Below are 20,837 nucleotides of genomic sequence, written 5' to 3'. Positions count from 1 at the left end.
TGTGAAGAAATTCAGGCTTACAAAGTTATGCATTTCAGATATTTTCAAGAAATCATTTATCGCGTTCTTGTCTCTGAGATGCGGGTTCAAAAGCGTACAATAAAAACACACCCAGTTTAGATTCATTATTTCTACACAATTTAGGTACCTGGAAGACTTGAGCACTCGCTTGGCGGTATTTAGTCAAGTCTGCCTTGCCTCTGGACTCTTTCACAAAAACTGTCTCCATTTCAGGACACACTTGCTTAGCATCCTCGCCCATCATTCCACGTTTTACACCTGTTAAAGGCTACTGCTGTGAAAAGGGAAAAATAGAAAATGAAAGTGAAAAACAGTAAAATCAGGTGAAAATTAAATCCCCAACAAGGAGGCTCGGCAATGTGCGATAGCACATAAGGTTCCGACCCCGCTCATCCACATTTTTAGCATAATTCTCTACCAAATGAGGAACAGATAGAATAACCCAAAAATTCAATTAATTTTCAGAAAAGATTTGTATATGAACGAAAAGATAGCCTCCAAAGCAAATAACTCTGTGGAATAAAACAAATGATGCATTAGATTGATGAGATATGCCAATATTAAGAAAGCGGGTTCAAGACCAAAAGCAAAATTAAACAACAACAACACAACAACAAACATTAATTACATCAAAAACTTTATGTCCGTTTTAAAAACAAAACTTGCTATCAAAGTCAAAATAGTGTCAGATGAAACTGAAACTAAACAAAATAACTTGCAAAAGATATGGGACCAGTCAATAATAAGGCTCGGTAAAAATTAGACAACAAAGAAAAAAAGCTGTTAAAAGAGTTGAAAACAAGTTGAAAAACTAGCTCATTTTTTTTAAAAAAAACAATTAATTTCAAATTAATGAAAACAAATGGAAATCAAGTAAAAGGTCCCATAGGTTTAAAATTTCCAATGCTTCTCCATGCGGGAATTAAGAACTGTCGGTAATCAATTTTTAATGCGGTTTTAAAATAACAACAAATAGAGAACAAACAAAAAATCAGTTAAAACTTGCCTGAAAACGCTTTCGAAGCCGTAAAGCCATGTTTTGGCCCTCAAAATATGTTTGATTGCAGCCTCAGTGAACACCGATAAAGTATTATTTGACCTCTAATTAATGAAACTAGGTAACAAGTAGACAAAAAGAAAAAGGCAAAATTAAGTAATACTAGTTTTTTTCGAAAAAAATTGTTTCCAAAGAGATCAAAGCCATTTATTACCAAATGAAATAATTAAATAGGTTAGTTTACTCTTCAATGTGAAACCTGCAATTATCTAGAATATGTCTTACATCTACAAAAAAAACGTCAAAAACGACTTGGATCAAAATTTAATTTACTTTTTTTGTGGAAAACCCGTGTCGAAGCCAGTAAAGCCATAACGAATTCTTAAAAAACCTTAGATTTTGTGACACCAATCCCTTTTGACACCTTCCCTTCACAACAAAAACGTCATATTTGGGCTGTAATTAACGAGACTAGTTACCAAACAGAAAAAAAAATGAACAAAATTGTGAAGTTAAATAGTGTTTTGTTTTTGGAAAGCAATTGTTTTCAGAGTCATGAAAGCCACCAGTTATCTACTAATATCCAAATATCTGCTCATCTATTCTTCCATGAATACCAATGAAACCGTGTTATTGTACAGGAAAATAACCATAGCCCTGTTATTGTACGACTAAAAGACAAAGTAAAAAGATAAAAAATTCTTTGAAATTCTTCAAGAAAGTAGAGTCGAAGCCGTTAAAACCATAATCTACATCTTCAAGTATCACAATATTGTCAAATGTGCTTTATTTTGAACACCACTAATGTGATATATGAACGGTCAATAGCGTGATAATGCGACAGATTTAGAAAATGTGAAAAATGGGCAAATACCTAAAAATAAAATAAAATTTTAAATCTAGTAGTATCAAAGCAAGAAAACAATAACTTAAAGCGTAAAACCGCAATAATGATCGGATTTGAATTCAGTAGAAACAGGAAACATTCTTTCGTTGCTGACACTAATCTACAAGTTGACCAAATTAAGTGAAAAATGGAGGCAAAGTTCAATAATCCATTATTTATTTAAAAACCAAATTTTTTAAAAGTCAAAACGACCATAAGCTGTCAAGTAATAAAGTAGACAAACTAATTTGGAGCTAATTAGGAAATCAAATGGACCTATCAATAGTGAGCTTCGATTTGAAATTTTATTCAATCATAAAAAAGATCGCATTTTTTTAATAAAAAGACCGACTGATTACAATCCGAATTACGTTTGGATTCTAACAGTCCACGATTGGTCCAAAACTAGCCCTGCTAATGGTGTTCGTCAATTAAGAACACTTAGTTTTTTGAGTGTTATAGATATAGATATTTTGTTAGTTAAAAAATCAAAAATAAATGCTGAGTTTTTGATAATCAACGAGTAAAGTTAGCAAAAAACGGCAAAGTTTTAATTACGGAGCACTCCCAACCTAAGTTGAAGTAGAAATGGCCCCCTTTTGAGTCTACAAAGAATGTGTTGGTGGTGTTTGGGTGTGTACTTCCTGCAAATTTAATCAAAGTGGACTAAAGAAACTTATTTCGTGCTGTTTTTGATGAAGAACTCTGAATTTTGAAACATTTAGCCAGAATTTTTGACAAAAAAATAGAAATAGCCTAGAATATTTTTTGTCTTTAGCAATAAAATCAATGAACATTCAAAATAAAAATGAGCGTCGGTCAAAAAAAATATAGCCGGAAGAAATCAAAGCGTCGGAAAGATTACAGCATTGACATCATTGGAGAAAGTTAGAAAAAATTACGGCATCAATCAGTAAGAATACAAAAAAATGGAACAGATTTTAAAAAAAACAGTGGTCGAAGACACAAAAGTGGTCAATGACCTAAACAGAGATAAAAGTGGCCAAATAGGATGGTCAACTACTGTTAGGCTAAAAAAACTGACAGGGCTAAAAATTGTCAAGTAATAAATCATGATACTACTCTTATAAAGACGGAACTCCGCAATCAGCTGTGCGACCCAAAAGATAAACCGTGAAAGCATAAGGCAGATAATAATCCTATAAACTAAACTTCAGAATAAACTAATTTTTCATCAGAAAACGAAAACTAAAGTATAGGACTAAAAATCGCTGAACATTCTGTTTTGGAGTCACTGCAATTTAAAATATCAAACATACTTCTCATGTTGAAGACATCATGGAAAATTGAGTTCAAACTAATGCAAAAACCAAACTAATCAACAAAAAAAACACAAAACACAAAAAAACTGATGACTGAAGAAGACTCACAGAAAGTAATAATCAGATAAAACGTTTTCAACGGAATTGCAGCAAACTCTCAGAGCTGCATCATAAATGAAATAATCAATTGTAAACCAAACAAAAAACGAAGAATCTAAGAAAAAGGCCAAAATTTTTAACAACTGAAAAATGTAAAGCGAATAAAACTATAGATGTTAAGAGGATGCTAGAATGATACATGCTAGAATGAGATTATTGACAAAAAGTAAAAACCAAATCAAAAACTAGTTCTTGATTTTAACAAATTAAAAAAAAGTAAGTAGAAAAACGAATACATTTCAAAATTTAGCATTGGAGTTCAAAACAGAGATAAAAACAGAGTTCAAAGATTCGAAACATTGAAAAAGTTTGCAAAAAAGTTTTGCAAACATTTTCTTTTTGCAAACACTTCTAACTTTCACGCCAAAAAAAGATAAAGCCTTTCAATCGAAATAGCCTTACTATCTCGTTTGGATGACCTCTTAAGAAAATCACTTTGCATTCTCAATTGAGATTAAGTAGGATTGCAGAACTAATTTTCTTAAGAGACGTGAATCATACATGTCCAAAAATGGTCTCACCATTGAGCTAAAAACTCATAGCAACAGAGTAAGAAATGATGTCAAGAGAGGGCTCCTACCAACTTCTGGATGAGGGTGGACGGGGGAGTTTTGGTTTTACAGTGAGTGGAGCGAAGTCTAGGGGTCAATTTTAAAGAAGATTAAGAACTGCCTTTCACACCATGAAATCGTCTCCTCAACACAGATTCAAAAATCGCATACTTATAGACTGGTAACGTGTGAGGCTCTAAAACAGTTGCTCAGCCATTGAAAGCACTCTGGGTTTTATCCCGTTTTTGAGGACGAAAAGTTAAACGCGTCAGACGAAAAATCAGTCAGTTGAAAAAAAATCGCATAAAAAAGACCATAAGACATATAATTGCTACAAAATTTTGAGAGCAATTAAACAAAATATATGGAAAGCAATTCACTGAAACTGTTTGGAAACAAATATTCTTTCAGCATGAAAACTATTCGACGCAAAACATTAAATCAACCGATTGTTGTAGAAATATTGGGCGACGAAATTCATGAAAAGACAAAACACACTCATGTTTCTCCTGAAATACAAGATCAAAGCCATAACAACAATATATATTCAACTGAATTCGTTGAATAGGCACTACTGTCTTGGGATAAACCCAATGTAACCAATCATTACTAAGACTATAGCAAATGTAAAAAGCACTAATTTTTTCTTAAGAACTAAAAAAAAGCATCCATCAGGGAAAAATGGCGAAAATAGCTTAAAATTGCGCCTTAAGTAAAATAGTAAAATATCTTTTCAGAGGATCAAAAAGGCCTCCAAACACATTAATACCAGTTAAGTTAGTTGAGACAAACACCATTATCTAATAAAAAATAAGATAAAACTAAAAAAAACGATCAAAAAAATTCGCTCGCTTAGCGAAAATTTTGTTCACACTTAATTTTCGTGCTCTCTCTCTCTCAGAATAATGCATGAACGAAAACCACTCTAAATTTTCTCTCCACTCTTGACTTTTGTTCAGCAGATTGACCTAAACACTTCTTTGCACGTGCGCCAATTGACTTCCTCTAAATACATCCTCTAATACAGAAGTCACCGATTAAAAAAGATATTAATATATTAAATATATTATTCCTCTTCGAGTCGTAAAATGACAGCGCACCAATACAATCCAAATACTTTGGATTGTAAGAAATAATAGGAGCACAATAATAGAGCTGCTAAGATGAGGACGGCTATTAATCATTAATATTTTCACAAAAAGTAATTCCTTTTGACATATGTACTGGTTCTATTAACGTACCTCCAACAATAACAGTATCGCAAAGAAACAACGAATTCATGTTACCACACTTAATTTTGTCATCAATGATGTTCATCATAAATTCAACTTCTATAGTGGCCACTGTACACCACGGTGAAATGAAAAGCAAAAAAAATGAGACCATCCGGTGCTAATGTTTGCGTCATCACTTGCATCGTCTCGTCTAAGTGTGACTTAAAAACCAGCCGTTCCATCAGTAATTTCTGAGCTCTTTCACAATTCAATTACTTGGAGGAAAAATTAATCAAAATTTCATCAAATCTTCAACGTTGACGTCAGCTAAATTTGGAGGTTTGGGAGAGAAAATAAAATAAATCAACATAGCTGGAAGCTTGCCAAAAAAACAGCCGCAATAGCTTTGTAAATCTGCAGTCTCAAAAACAACAGTATTAGCTGCTCTCAAAAAACCTTACTTTAGAGTGACACACACCCATTTGATCATCTCTTTTAATCACGCAAATGAACAAAAAAACTCGCTCCACTAAGAGCAAAAAATGACGTCACGCACGCAATTCAGTTGAAATTGCATGAACGAATGAACAAAAAGCAGATTTGATGTGGTTGTGACGTCATATGGTCGTAACAAAAATAGCGACGAAAAACCAAGAGAAGGCCAATAATAGCCCCAGCTATCGCTGTGCGGCTATTAATAAACATCATTAGCCAATTAAAATCTATTGAGGGACTCACAAAAGCAAATTAGCACCATTAGAACACGTGCATGAATTTCAAAAGGAATCACCAAAGCCAATTAAAAGCAATTCAAAATGATGCAGGTGAAAAAAATTTCAAAATCCGAAAAATGTTCTGAAACAAAATTAAAAAGAATTAAGCAGATTTAAAAAGTTAATGCCTTCAAACTATTCGTTTTGTTTTTCGCTCTTTACTACGACAGCCAGAATGACTAAAATTACCATTCTAATTTGACTTCCCCACTGACGAAAAAGTTGAGACGAGAAAACAGTAAGAACAGATTTTAAAAAATGCGTGAAGACTCCGGAATTGATTCGAGATAAATTCACTTCAGCCAAAGCCAACTACCCAATAAAGGCAAAAAACTATTTACTTAAAGATACCTTATCAGACTCGAGCAAAATCTGATATAACATAAGCAGAGCAAAATATATAATTTTCCAAAAAAAGTCTCAATTTGCTGCCCTAAGATAGGCCGTGCAATATACAAAATTTTCGTGCAAACCACGACTATCAAATACTAGCTAAAACAACGCGAACGTTACATATGAAAAAAGAAATTCAAAATCTAATAATTTTCACGAAATTCTCTACAAGCACTGCGTCCCAATTGTTCTAAAAAGAAACTTTTACAATGTTGCCACTCGATAGCTGACTCACCAAACGCGGGTGAGAGACTCAAAACAGCAAACGAGAGACGAGGCAAAAAATTCTTTCAGGGAAAATTGACGTATCTCTCTCTCTCTCTCTCTCTCTCTCTCTCTCTCTCTCTCTCTGAAAATCAAATAACTCAATTTAACAACAAAACCCAGAAAATTGCTCGAAGTTTACAAATGAATGAGATAACCATGGGCACAAAGTTAGAAGAAATGGGCAAACAACACTGAAAAACAGGCAGAAGTGGCTAATATACTGCTCAGTTTAATCAGTTTTATTCAACGAAAACAAAGCAGACTAATACCAAAAAAATCACAAAACCACTAAAAATAATAATCTTAACCAAAAACATCCATACTGAGATACAGGATTCAATAGAGTCCTGCATCAGTAACCAAGAACTTATCACTTTTACTTATAAACACTTATGTTTTTATTTTATCTATCTACTGTCTCTGTAAATAGCTAAACCAATTGGCGCTAATTGCTCATTTCATGCAACCTGTTAGTTTGATGTTAAACTGTTATTAACACCTTAGAGAAGCCCAGACGAGATTAGAACCGATATGATTCAGTCGCCTCGTGGCTCAATGAACATTATTGCGCACAACAGTTTTGATACTCAAGTTGCTCTTAACAGGACTATCTTAGATACAGATACACATAATCAAACACAAATAAACATAGATAATACAGATTCCTCCGACCATATGGTTTGGACTAACCCAATCCGGCAATCACTAAATCCACAAACATTACGCCAATTGGCTTATTCAAACACCTTACTTGACACATACAATTTAAAAAATGTAGAAAGATACAGATCTGGAAACGGCGACTAAAAATACAAAACAAAAAATGGCTCAAAATTTATTCTTAAGCTATAAAATTTGCATAAATTCCCAATATACAGATATCTGTTATTATAAATGAAAGCTTCTTCGGCTGACAAAGTGAGAGTAAAAAAAGATCTGAAAACGCCAAAAGTGATCACAGAATATTCCATCACTTAACGAATTTGTTCGCCACCTAGATTCTCACAATCTCTCAAAAATTAGGCATGAACAGAAAAAAACCACTTTCTCCTTTCTGCTCTTCAGTTTTCTTCAACAATTTGACCTGAACATTTGTTGTCATGCAATTTGCCTTCCAAATGAATATAATCCACTTGCTAAACGCATCAAAGCAGCAGATAAAAAATCTAAGTCCAATAAAAGAAAAAAAATGCCAGAAACCGTGCCGAAAATTAGGAAAATCCATTAATTTTTCATATAGAACAAGTAAAATGAAACACTTTGTTTCATACAATTGAGACTATATAATGGCTCAAACAATATTAGACATGCAGCAGTAAACTTAGAGATCTCTAGTTTTTTTTTTTAAAAAGATTACAAACTAGAAGAAATGGAAAGCAATTCTAAAAAGTTTCACAATTATTTGTCACATTCTCTGAAAATACAGCTTTGTACTAAAAATCTTCATTCAGCTCATACTAAAAACGCCAACGAGCGCTATAGTTCAATTCAATTGACAATAAAAGTACTAAAGGATGATATATGAAAATATCGACACAATATCGACACTTGTGACAATAGAGGTTTCGATAATAGAGGTTCAAACCCAGGATCTCCCGGATAAAAGTCACAGATCTTAACCACTCAGCAAAATAGCCTCTGGAAAATTCAATTCAGATCAAGCAAAAAGGAAGAAATCAAGCGTGAAAACGTAACTTGAAAAATCAAGCGAAAGCAAAAACATTCTAGATAAAAAGTCAAATAAAAAAGAGGGATTCAGACGGACTGCAATATAGCTACGCTCAGCTTACAGTGTCGCAGCTATAAGCAAAACATACTCGGTAGATTGCCGGAAAATAGCCGCCGTTGATTCCCATAACTCTATTGGGATTGAAAGAAAAGAAAATATCAACAAAAATTGATTTTTGTATAAAAACATTTTTAAGTGCGATTTATTTTGATGTCATTTCGTAATTGAAACATACTCCTGTCTCTCAGTGAGAGGCTACAGGGTCTAGCATCAATACCAATAAGCATTATAGATAGTAACCAAAACTTTTGAGAACAATGTTCAAGTACCGGGCATCTAAAAATGGGCTTTATGGGTTTATCCCGTTTCTATTTCTGACTTTGATTTTTTATACAGACTCTCTTCATTTTGACTTGCTTTGCTGAGCAGCTGCTGATTAAAACGACTTTGAGCAGAATGACAGGAGAGTGAAACTAGCCTAGAGAAGTCAAAATGATTTCACGCAAAATTTCGAAAAAGCGGCAAAATGGGTAAAGCGAAAAAAGTTCGACGAAGTAAAAAAAAAAAACATAGCAGGACAAGTCCTGAAATTCAATTCAAAGAATTGAAAGAAACACTTAGAAGTACACAGCCTGCAGACCAATTGCTCAATGCCAGCCAAAACAACAACAAAATCATCTCAAAAAAATTGAGAAACTAAAACAATCAAACAAACTAAACAAAAGTATACTCATTACTAAAACTCTAAGCTTTTACACCTTAGGCAAAACTTCATCTCTTTAAATATACCAATTTCAAAAATATGTTCAAAATCACTTTTTGTTTTTGAAATCGGTCCAGTATTATATCTGCATGACCTGAAAAAATTAATTGGCCCTTGAAGATCGATTAACTCAAAAATGACCGAAAAACTTAAAAGAAATCAATTGCAAACTTTACTGAAATTTTGCTAAAAGTCGTGATATTAAGATCTTCAGATTTATTTCTGTGTCTCTAGAGGCTATCCATTAACCGAATTCCAAGCAATAAAAAACTCATTGGCTCAAAGATCGATAGGCAATAATTTTTAGAAAAAATCTCATATTTCAAAAAAAAAAATTCATTCTATTAAAACGTTGCAAAACCGTTCAAATATCCCCTAGCAACTATCTAATAACATACTATCAAACTCTGGAGGAATTTAGCTGGCTACTGAGGCAAGAAAAACTCAATAAAAGACAAATGTTTTAAAACTTGCAAAAATTGCAAATTTTATCAAAAAATTTCTAAAATTTGAAAAGTTAAATTGTTGAAAACAAATCCATTGAAACTAACAACTATGCAGTAACGTTGATCAGACCGTGGAATAGGTTTTCTGGCACTTGAGAAAGGATAAACATCAAAAATTGACAAAACTTTTGGAAAAATTGCAGATTTTATCAAAAAAAATGCAAATTTTGAGACATTAAAATGTTGAAAACCAATCGATTATTACTAGAAACCATACAGTGCTCTATAATCAAACCAAAAAAGGACATTTCCTGGCCCTTGAAGCTGGAAAAACTCAAAAAATGACACAAAAATTCTCCAAAAACTTGAAGAAAATTGCAAAAATTTATATCAATTTGCGTGTTTGTATTTGTAGTACCAAAACATATATCTCATAAAATGGTCATAACAAGTAAATTTGTCTTGCAAAAGGCCTTCATCATTTTTCAAAAACTTTGACCAAAGGCTAATCATACAAAAGACTCTAAAAATCACAAACATGAAAAATTGCCAACATTTTGAGCCCAAAAACTCCTAAAAAATGACTATTTAACCATCAATTAAGGCCATCCCAGCACCTGCACCACTCTAAGCACTTGAAGGGTTACTGAAGGCCCCTTTGGGCGTCTAATGAAACTTAATACCCGCTGGGCTTTACCTGTTTATCCCGTTTTGAAAGATCAAAGTCATCGAAAAATGTGTGAACACATCTTAAAAAAAACGCAGCGCCCCAATACAATTCAAATTCTTTGAATTGTAAAAAACAAAATAGGAGCGCTATAATAGCCGGCTGAGAAGATGAAGGCGGCTATTAACAAGAACAGCTTCAAAAAGCGGCACGTGAACAAAATTACCGCTCTCAGCGAAAACTTTTGCACACCTGCATTTTTTGCTCCGTTTTAAGAAGGAATGAGCAAATTAACCTCTCCCTCTTTTCTCCCAACTTTTTCAAACTCAATTCACTCCCTGGGCTACCGGTTTTTTTCGCTCGCTCTCATAAAAAAACAAAAGAAAACCATAGAGTCTTTTCAAGTCGTAAAAATACGCCCCACCAATGCTCGTAAAAATGAGCGCCCGATTACAATCCCAATTCTTTTACACTCGTGAAAGTATATGCACTCCCTAGATATCACTATATTTCAAACTTGTTAACTAATGGGTCTGTTCCTTATCCCTCTCCACCTATGACTTGCAAACTTTCTGCCACTGTATATTATCGACAGACTGCCGAATAAAACTACGAAATAGTCTGGTTTGCTACGTTAAAATTTTGATGAAGTCACTGAAGCAACTAACTAAGTAATTTAAAACGAACTTCACAAATTGTTGTTAAGCAATTAATGAAAGACAATTTTACAAAACATTTTGTATTCTGACCTTTGGCTCTTGCCTCGTAGTTGATGGCGATGATTCCTCCTCCCCTGAAAGGCTTGTACTGTACTACACTGCATGGTTTTCCCCTCAAACTGGGTTTATCCCTCTCCTCAACTTGTACGTAGAAGCAGTCCATGTCAATTAGTGCTATAACTCTCTGCTTTCCACTTCCAGTGCAGTTCTCCATCTCACTGGATGAAAGTACACAAAATCACATCTGAAAGTAATCCAAGCACCTTAAAGGATTTAGTTGCAAGAAGAATCCGACACTGAAGACCCCCATTATGACATATACACAACAAGTGGTGTATTCATCATCAGAGCAAGAATGCTGCGAAGTAGTTTGTATCTCGGTTTCAACTCCTCGGAGTTACGGTTCAAATAGAGAAACGCCAATAGCAGCAGAAAGCATATTAAAAACTTCCGAAAAGATATCGCTAACACCATGCTCGTAGAAAGTTGGACTATATGAGAAGAAGCAAAGACTGACATTAAAGTTAGGCATTACTGATCTTTGTTGCAGAACTAAAGAATTTTAAAACAAACAACAAAAGCAACCATTGGTTCTATTCAGTTCAACCGTTCCCCATCTCTAATGCCGCCAGTGATGAAATAAGAGGAAAGCATGCGTCAATTTGGAGCACAAAACAGAATAGAGACCAAAGTATTTTGGATCAAATCTCACTTCTATCAGTTTTTCATTCCAACCAACGTTATTGAATACTGCCATTACTTATTGCATTAATAGGGTAATTTTATTGAACCGACACATTCATAACGCTTCTCTTTTATGGTATTGAACGGCTTGTGATTTCACACAAAGCGATACGAATAACAACTTCACATGGTCAATTTCTATTGTTAAGTATAGTAGTTGTTTTCACTATTCCCACCAGAGAATAGAACAATAGATCAGTCCAAGAGTGCAGTCATGCTGCTGAGATTGTTCTCAATTGAGGTATTGCTTGTTTGAAACCGACGTATCCCACTATTGCTGTTGTCCCCACTGTTCACCACTCTGCCAGAATCAGGGAGAGGAAGAGGGACTGTGTAGGTGGAGTTATCACTTGGAGTGACCTGAGTTGAAGAGGTTACCAGTGTAGTAGTGGGCTGTGACACCTAAAAGCTTTGAAGGCTTATTTATGTTATGCACTTTGATGGGTTCTTAACAATTAATAAATAAAAACCACTTGCCCTTGCCAGCAAAGCTGGAGTTTATAATCCCACTCAAACCTAAAAAGGCTATAATCTAAATCAATCGTTGTTTAAGAACAATTCGCCCGATTGTAGCGGTTATAACTAAGGGGTTATAACATAGGAACGCTAGAACAAAAAAGTTGACCTGTTATCATAAATTTTACCATAGATCCTAATTTACGCTGCTCAGTTGCCGGGATTGTAAAGCTCAAAACTCCTCAATCAATGGTGTCCCACACACAGCCACTAGTCCAACAGCCACGACGTTTTACACTTGAGAAAGTATATGCACTCCCTAGATATCACTATATTTCAAACTTGTTAAATAATGGGTCTGTTCCTTATCCCTCTCCACCTATGACTTGCAAACTTTCTGCCACTGTATATTATCGACAGACTGCCGAATAAAACTGCGAAATAGTCTGGTTTGCTATGTTAAAATTTTGATGAAGTCACTGAAGCAAGTGAAAAAAATATGCAGACCACTATTGAAAAAAAGAAATTGCTTTCCTATCACAGTTGAGAAGCCCTATAATTATCAACTGCCATTACAAAGGTGCACTTCAGTGGAATTGAAACGGTTGTGTCCTACAGAAACCTTCACTGGACTAAAAGAGTGAGGTAATAAATGTACGAACATAGCCGGCAGATTGCCGGAATAGCTGCGAAAGAATAGACCTGCGTGCCATATAATAGAGATAGAAACAGATACAGATCTAAATTGAAAAAAAATCGACGCCGCTCAAAAAACTAGGCTAAAAACATTAAGCGATGAATTAATAAAGCTTGTTAATATTCATTCCGCAAAAGCCTCTTATAAGGGACCTTTACTGCACATAAGAGTTCCTTTGACCTTAAACAAATTCAAATTAAACTTAAGTTTTAAAGTGCAAAAGTCATTTTAATGAGTGAGGTAAGTCACGTATGATCAAAATCTAATCACGCAAATAACCTAAAAAATTTCGCTAAAGCGAGTGAGAAATGACGCGCGCAAATGCCGTTAGTGAGAGGAAGAAGTCATTCAGAAAATTTGACTTTTTCAGCTTTGCTGTGTGAACAAATGTAAAACGAAAAAAGAGCGTCAGACGACGAAACAAAAAAACATAGCAGGACAAGTCCTGACGTACAATTCAAAGAATTTTCATTGACTAAACAAAAAAAACTAGACCTGGAATGAACTTTGAATGGATTGAGAAAACAATTTGGAAAAAAATCCGATCCAAAAAATCGAAAAAAAAGTAAAAACCAAACTGAAATTGCCGCATGTGAACAAAAAAGCACTAGCGAGAAAGCGAATTTTTGTTCAAACGCCGTTTTCTCACTCTACTTTAAAATTAGAGCGAAAAAAATTCACGCCGCAAAACCACTCGCTTTTTCGCTCCACTTCCTGTTTCGGCGTGACCAAAATCACCACTCCAATTTGACTTCAAAAATCATGAAAATGTGTGAACAGATCTTTAAAAAAAAGACAGCGCCCCAATACAATTCAAATTCTTTGAACTGTAAAAACCAAGAGCACCGCAATATAGCTACGCTCAGCTTACAGCTTCGCAGCTGTAATAAACCAACTCACTATACAATCAACTAAAAACCAATGTCAAAGAGTGTAGCAAAAGACTTCACGATCCTGAAAGCTGCTACAGAGTAGCATGAAAAGATCAAAATGGCTCTTTTGATGTTTGCAGCTTGAAAAAAGTAAAATGAGCGTCAAACAGTATCACAAAAAGATTGATCAACACAATCGCGATATTGCTTTATTCCGCTGATATAATTTTTTCACAACGAAACAAACAATAAAACAGACTAAGTTTGGAAGAAATGACCCATTAACCAAAGTCCAGTTTGCACATAGTGAAACTAGTTTGACTAAGGGTAGCATATAGCAAAGCAACATAGCTGGCAGATTGCAATTAAATAGCCGCGATAGCCTCTGCAGTCTCTAATAGATCAGTCTCTGCAGACCAAAAAAGAAATTTCTTCTTTTCATTAAACGCTGACGTGTTATATTTTGACTAAGAACCTGTTGTTTAACCTGAAACCAATTGCGGCGGTTATCCTCGGTTATCCATGACACCTTCAATTAAAGCAAGCGAAAGTCAATTTGAAAGCGTGGAAGTCATTTTTGAGTGGAGAGTGAGGTAAGTAACATTGACCGAAACCCCCGAACGAATTAAAAACTCACTCTAATAAAAGCAAAAAACGAGGCTAAGCACGCAATTCAGTCAAAATAGCATGAATGAATGAACAAAAAGCAAACTTGAAATGATCGGGACGTTGTGTAGCATAACCAGACAAATACTGAAAAAAAATCCGAACAACTCTAAATTCGAGACGCGAGTTTCAACTTCAATAGAAAAAGGCTTCAACAAAACAAACACAAAAAATTAAAGCATTTGATAGAGCGTAAACTAAAACAAATAAGAACGAAAAAACAATCTCACTTCACAATTTTTTATCACACTTCACCATTTTTTAGAAATTATTTAGATCATTGAATCTGAAAAATCCAAGCTCAGCATACGCTCAAAGTTCAGGACCTTAGACAGTAAATACCACCTATGCAGAAAAAAATCGAAACAAAGCAAAACGCGGAAATCAGAAAAGGAACTTTGAAAAAAAAACCGATTTCACTCAACATGTCATCATAATCATATGAACCCGTCACTAAAAAATCAGATATTTAAACAACCAAAAGCATCACTTATCCAACAGCGTATAAAAGCTTTTATCTCAAATCCTGACATCAATGATACTAGACAAAAAGTGGGCAAAACTCGAAAAACTAACAGATGTTTCTAGAACAACTCATGTCAATGCCGCTTAAAACGTCGAAAAAAGAATTCAAAACAATGACAAGCACCATATTAAAGAGCCAAGGAGATCTGAAAGTAAAGAACAGTGCTAGTTCAGAAAAGAACTTCAAAAATTATCAAAATGGTTAAAAATCAAGAGAATTTCGAAAACAAGTGTCTAAGTCGTTAGAAACGTTAATTAAAACATAATTAGCTTAAATTACGCCTCACTATTAATCAAAGTGAGACACATCATTTATAATCTTGAGCAATAGGACATCAGGAACAATTTAAAAACGGGCTCAACTCAAAATAGTATCATTAGATAAAACAAGTAGTCCCAAAATCAAAACATAGCCTGCAGATTGCCAGAATATAGCCACGATAGACGCTTGTGGCCTTCCATGAATTGAAACAACTAAAGAAATAAGATAGATAGATAGATCACCAGTCCTTAAATAGACCAATAGACTTTTTGGGTTAGATTCGGACTGTCAATTTTATGACACATACGGTCTATAAGGAAAAAGTCCTAAAAGAGCTTCTTCAAAATTGATATTCCAATTCAAAAACTTAAGACTATTACGCAAGAATTAGGCCATATAAGTATGGCATTACTTAGATGCACACTATTGATCTTTAACTAGTAAGTGTTCATAAAAATTAAAGTTCCATAAGTGCGTTCAGAAGTCATTTTTTGAGTGAGGTAAGTCACGCAATTGGCCTAAACGCAGAAAAAACGTCACGCACACAAATTTTAACTGCGAAGCATTATAAGTTACTGAAATCATTGAAAAAGTCAACTCCAAGAAGTCAGGTAGTGAGAATCATGGATGGAGACGACGAATTATAAAAAAAACAACGATGTCCCCATTAATAGCCGCTATCGCTTCGCGGCTATTAAAAACGTTAGCTACGGAAGAAAAGTGTTTAATGCCTTCAATGTTCTTCGCCAGAGCGCCAATGAGACTGGCCATTAGTAAATACCAGCTAAAATATTAATTTCAGCCTTTGACAACATTAAGTTACCTATTAAGGAACTGTCTTTGAAAAACCATCTGAAAATGTTGACCTATAATCAATTTTCTGATACGGCACCGAACTGCACCCTATTAAGGAAAATGTTTAAAATTTCATAATACTGATTCTGTTCGGCTATGTTCATCTATTGAATTATGTACAAGACAATAAAGGAAAATTAAGTGTATTTAAATTTCAAAGAAAGAATGCGAGAAAGCGAATATTTGTTCAAACAACGTTTTCTCACTCAACTTGAAACAAAGAAAGTAAAAAATTTTACGCCAAAAAAACCACTCGCTTTTTGGCTCCACTTCCTAATTCAGGGTGACCAAAATCACTACTCTAATTTGACCTCCAAAATTAAGTAAATATGTTGTGAACAGATGTGAAAAACGATAGCCCGAAGAAATCAAGAAACATAACCGACTAACGTCGGTCGAATTACTCTCAAACGACCGGCGAGCGGTTGGCTTCGTAAACAGCTAGCCGCGGTTTAGTGACCTTAGGGCGCTACCTGTTTCTCCCGTTTCTGAATACGAAAGTCAAATGAGTCAGACGAAAAATCGGTCAAGCGAAAAATTGCATAAAAAGAAATACAAGAATATTATTTTTGCTACAAATTGCTTTTGAGAGCAACTACGGTTTCCTAACAGTGCCTATAAGATCATTATGATAGAATACATTTCAACTATAACTCATTGATAATGAGGATCAGAGATGGTGACATTACGCCACCTAACAGCAGCTGAAGTGCGGAATCAACAAGAGAGAGAGAGAGAGAGAGAGAGAGAGAGAGAGAGAGCGAGAGAGAGAGAGAGATAAAACGTGAACAAGAAAGAGAAGGAAAGGAACCCCAACCGAAAGAGAGAAGGAGACAGCAATATCTTCCATAACTGCATTCGACACTGCAACTTCTAGTTTTCTAACCTTGTTAATAAATAAATCATACAGAAAAAAACTGAAAAGGCAAAATTAAAAAAAAAAGTTTTCATATTCGCAATAAAAAAGAAAAAAATTGTTGTCTCGAAAGTTCTGTCAAGTAACCCATCTCCGAGACTTCTTTGGCCAGTAATGGTCTTTAAACTCAGAAAACGACAAACATTGAAAAAATTTGGAAATTGCAAAAATTAACAAAACCTTGCTGAAATTCAAGACATTAATATCTTAAGAACCATTTTCTTAAATCAAGAGACAATCCAGTATCCCTGTTTCAAGCCTCAAAAAATTTTACTATCACATAAAGATCCATACGCTTGGAACATAACTTTCCAAAAATTTGAAAAGTTTAAATTTTATTCAAATATTACTAAAACTGGAGTCATAAAAATGTTGATCACAATCCAATTAACTCTAGAAACAAGGCAGAAGCTTATTATCAAACCTTGGAGGAGGCCCCAGGGCCTCTGTTGCCGGAAAAAAAAATCAAAAACACGAAGAAATTGCAAATATTTTTTTTAAAAAATTGCTTAAATTTGTGATATTAAAATCTTGAAGAACATTCCATTACATCTATAAACTATGCAGTAACATATTATCAAACCCTAGAGGAAATTCCGTGGTTCTTGAGGCTAGAAAAACTTAAAAAATGACCAGCGATTTCAAAAAATGTAAAAAAAATTGCAAGTTTTATAAAAAAAAATTGCTAAAACTTGTGATATTAAAAAGTTGAAAATTAATCCATGACCAACAAAGATTTTCCAGTAACTTATTATCAAACCCTAACGGCGGCTTTTTTGACCCTATAGGCTCAAAAAATGTGAATAATGACTATTAATTTTAAAAAATTGGAAAAAAATGGCAAATATCAAAAACATGCTAAAATTTGTGATGTTAAAATCTTGCAAGACATTCCATTTAATCTAGAAACTACTCAGTAACCTTTTTTCAAACCATAGAGGCAGTTCTTTGACACCTAGGGCTGATGAAAAACAAAAAATCAAACATCTTCAAAAAGCTTGAAAAAATTGCAAAATAGTATAAATTTGCGTTTTGAGCAAGCGGTTGTTCGCCAGTAGCTAGCCACGGGGGGGGGGGGGGGGGGGGGGAGTTGAACCCGGTGCTGATTGGGGGCAGCACTGGGGTGGGGGAAACAGCGCGGTGGGGGGTCAATAGTGGGAGGGGGTCAACAGTGGGGGTGTCTTCAACCTCTAAGAATCGCCCTTCACACCATAAGTATAAGCCTCCAAAACAGTTTGAGCTGAAACAGAGCTGAAAGGCTCTTAGAGCACTTGTTACCCACGGGGCATTACCTGTTTATCCCGTTTTTGAGGACGAAAGGGCAAAAGCGTCAGACAAAAAATTGGTCAAGCGAAAAATCGCATAAAAAAAGACCGACAGGACTATAATTGCTACAAACTTCGTTTGAGAGCAATTAAACAGCCATCGAAAACTTTACTGTTTTCAAAATCTTGTACAAATTAACACCACTCAATAGAAACACAAAAAGAAACGTTAATTCAGATTCAACTTGGATACAAGAAAAAAAGACGTATTGGTCTAATAAACTTAAAAGATAACAATAACAACTGAAAGAACCAGTTTCAAAAGACTTAATTGTTAGTTATTTGACAGCTTAAACAGATGCCAAAAAACCTGTAAACAATTGACACCTATAGTCCACCGAGCAACAGGCGTCTATCTAGTCCCCAATGAACGAAAGGAAAAAGATGAGCAAAAAAGATTTAAAATAGCCTTAAAAAACCACATAATAGCTGGAAAACCTCGCATAAAACCTTTATTACTAACCAAAAAAACTTAAAACGCGATCAATACAAACTTATCGGTATAGTCTAGTCAAACCTCTCTAAAACAAAAATATTTAAAACCAAAAAAGCTGCTAGAAAAACTAAAATTTGCTCGATTAGAGAAAAATTTTGTACGCCTCCATTTCTAGCTCCCTCTCTCTCTCTCTCTCTCTCTCTCGAAACTAGCGGTATGAATGGTATGAAAAAAATAGCCTGCGGATTGCCAGAATACCTGCGAAAGAATAGATTTGCGGGCCGTATAAAAAAGATAGAAACGGACAGATCTAAATTGAAAATCGACGCCTCTCAAAAAGCTAGGTAAAAAACATTCAGCAATAAATTAATAAAGCTAAAGCTTGTCAAAAATTCATCCGGCAGAGACCTCTTATTAGGGACCTTTACAGCACATACCAGAGCCTTTGAACTTGAACAAATTCAAATTAAAATTGAGTTTTGAAGTGCAAAAATCATTTTATTGAATGAGGTATGTCACTTGTGATCAAAATCTAAGCACGCAAAAAATTTTTGGTAGAGAGAGAGAGAGCGAGAAATGACGTCACGCGCGTGAATATCTTTAGTGATAGGAAGAAGTCATTCAGAAAATTTAGACTTTCAGCTTTGCTGTGTGAACAAATGTAAAACGAAAAAGAGCGTCAGACGACAAACAAAAACATAAACCGACAATTGTCTGAAGAATTGCTTTTGAACGACAGGCGAGGCACAGGCGCTGTCGCCTAGATCAATTTTTCTTTATGGGTGCAAAAAACTTTTGAGCGGCGTCCCCGGCCGGGATTCGAACCACTGACCTCCCGATCCACAGCCACAGCCACTAACCACTGCGCTACAGATGACTAACTCTACCATTCTGCATCCGATTTTATATTAGCTTTACTTCAGAGCAATAGAGATCACTCAAAAATGATGAACGAAAGCTTGAAAAAGTTACTTGAGAAGTCAAAGAATGTTCTAGAAGCAAAGCGCAAAATTCTCAAGCGAAAAATTTGCATAAAAAAACAGCCGGTAGAATACTGGAAACGACTCGAATTGTCGTGCAAAAAAATGTCTACCCTAACTTTGACAAAATCAGAATATCGAAAAAAAAACTGAAAATAAAATAGTAGATCAATATCACATAAAAAGCGTTAAAAATTTTTCAGTTCAGGGGTGTGGGTAGGTGCTGGTGGTGGTGGGGGGTTGTCTGAATATTTGTTCATTCGCGCGAGACTTGAAAAAAAGATAAGCCATACTCAAGGTAGGTGGGGGCAGGTAGGTGGTGGTGGGGTGTAGGTAGGTGGGGTGGGGGTAGGTACGTTGCGGGGGAGGGGGTAGAAACGTTGGGGGGGTAGTTAAATGCGATCAAATTTTCTCAAATTGACCTCTTCACCTTGAATTACAGACTGTTACCAATTGCTATACTAAGCTATTGTTAAAACCCAATGTTCAAAAACAGAAGTCAACAGTCAAAAACGGAGGTAAAAGCTCGAATAGAAAGAAGTCAAAACTCATGTGATGAACAAACTTGTTTTCTGCTAAAAAAAACATAGCCAGTAGAATACCGGAAACGACTTGAATCGTCGTGCAAAGTAATCTCTACCCTAACTTGGACAAAAACAGAATATCGAAAAAAACACTAGAAATAACAACAATAGTAGACCAATAAAACATAAAAAGCGTTAAAATTTTGTCAGTTCAGGGGTATGCGTAGGTGCTGGTTGGAGGGGGAGGTGGTTGGTAGGCGAGGGCAGGTAGGTGGTGGTGGGGGTGTAGGTAGGTGGGTTGGGGGGTAGGTACGTGCGGGGGGGTAGGTAGGTAGATACTTGGGAGGTGGGGCGGTAGGTACGTGGGGGGGGGGGGTAGGTATGTGGGGGGGGGGGGGGTGGTAGGTACGTGTTTGTAACTCTTCACATTGAATTACAGAGTGTTACCAATTTCTATACATTAAAAAATAAGCTATTATTAAAACCCAATGTTCAAAAACAGAAGTCAACAATCAATAACGGAGGTAAAAGCTCGAAAAGAAAGAAGTCAAAATTCATGTCATGAACAAACTGGCTTTCTGCTAAAAAAATAGCCGGTAGAATACCGGAAACGACTCAACTCGTCGTTCAGTATAATCTCTTACCTAACCTTGCCGAAATCAGAACATCAAAATAGACAAAAGAAAAAAACATAAGTAGCCCAACAAACCA

General features: G+C 35.1%; 1 protein-coding gene across 2 annotated transcripts in view; it reads right to left on the bottom strand.

Annotated features, from left to right (window-relative positions):
- The window catches only part of LOC142341977 (putative phosphoglycerate kinase), a 55,839-nt gene that overhangs the window by 18,159 nt on the left and 16,843 nt on the right, over positions 1 to 20,837 (bottom strand). Inside the window, exons 2-3 of one of the 2 annotated variants that reach the window (XM_075393186.1) lie at positions 10,899 to 11,114; positions 149 to 279 (exon numbers count right to left, since the gene is read on the bottom strand). The exons of the other annotated variant lie outside the window; for it this stretch is intronic. Coding sequence (XP_075249301.1) covers positions 149 to 279; positions 10,899 to 11,082 — 315 coding nt within the window. The 5' untranslated portion in view covers positions 11,083 to 11,114. The remainder of the gene's footprint in view (positions 1 to 148; positions 280 to 10,898; positions 11,115 to 20,837) is intronic. 2 annotated transcript variants of the gene reach the window in all.

The sequence above is a fragment of the Convolutriloba macropyga genome, chromosome 1 (assembly GCF_964194025.1).
Source record: "Convolutriloba macropyga chromosome 1, txConMacr16.3, whole genome shotgun sequence".
Lineage (NCBI taxonomy): Eukaryota > Metazoa > Xenacoelomorpha > Acoela > Convolutidae > Convolutriloba > Convolutriloba macropyga.
This window is presented reverse-complemented; position numbering and strand designations above follow the sequence as displayed.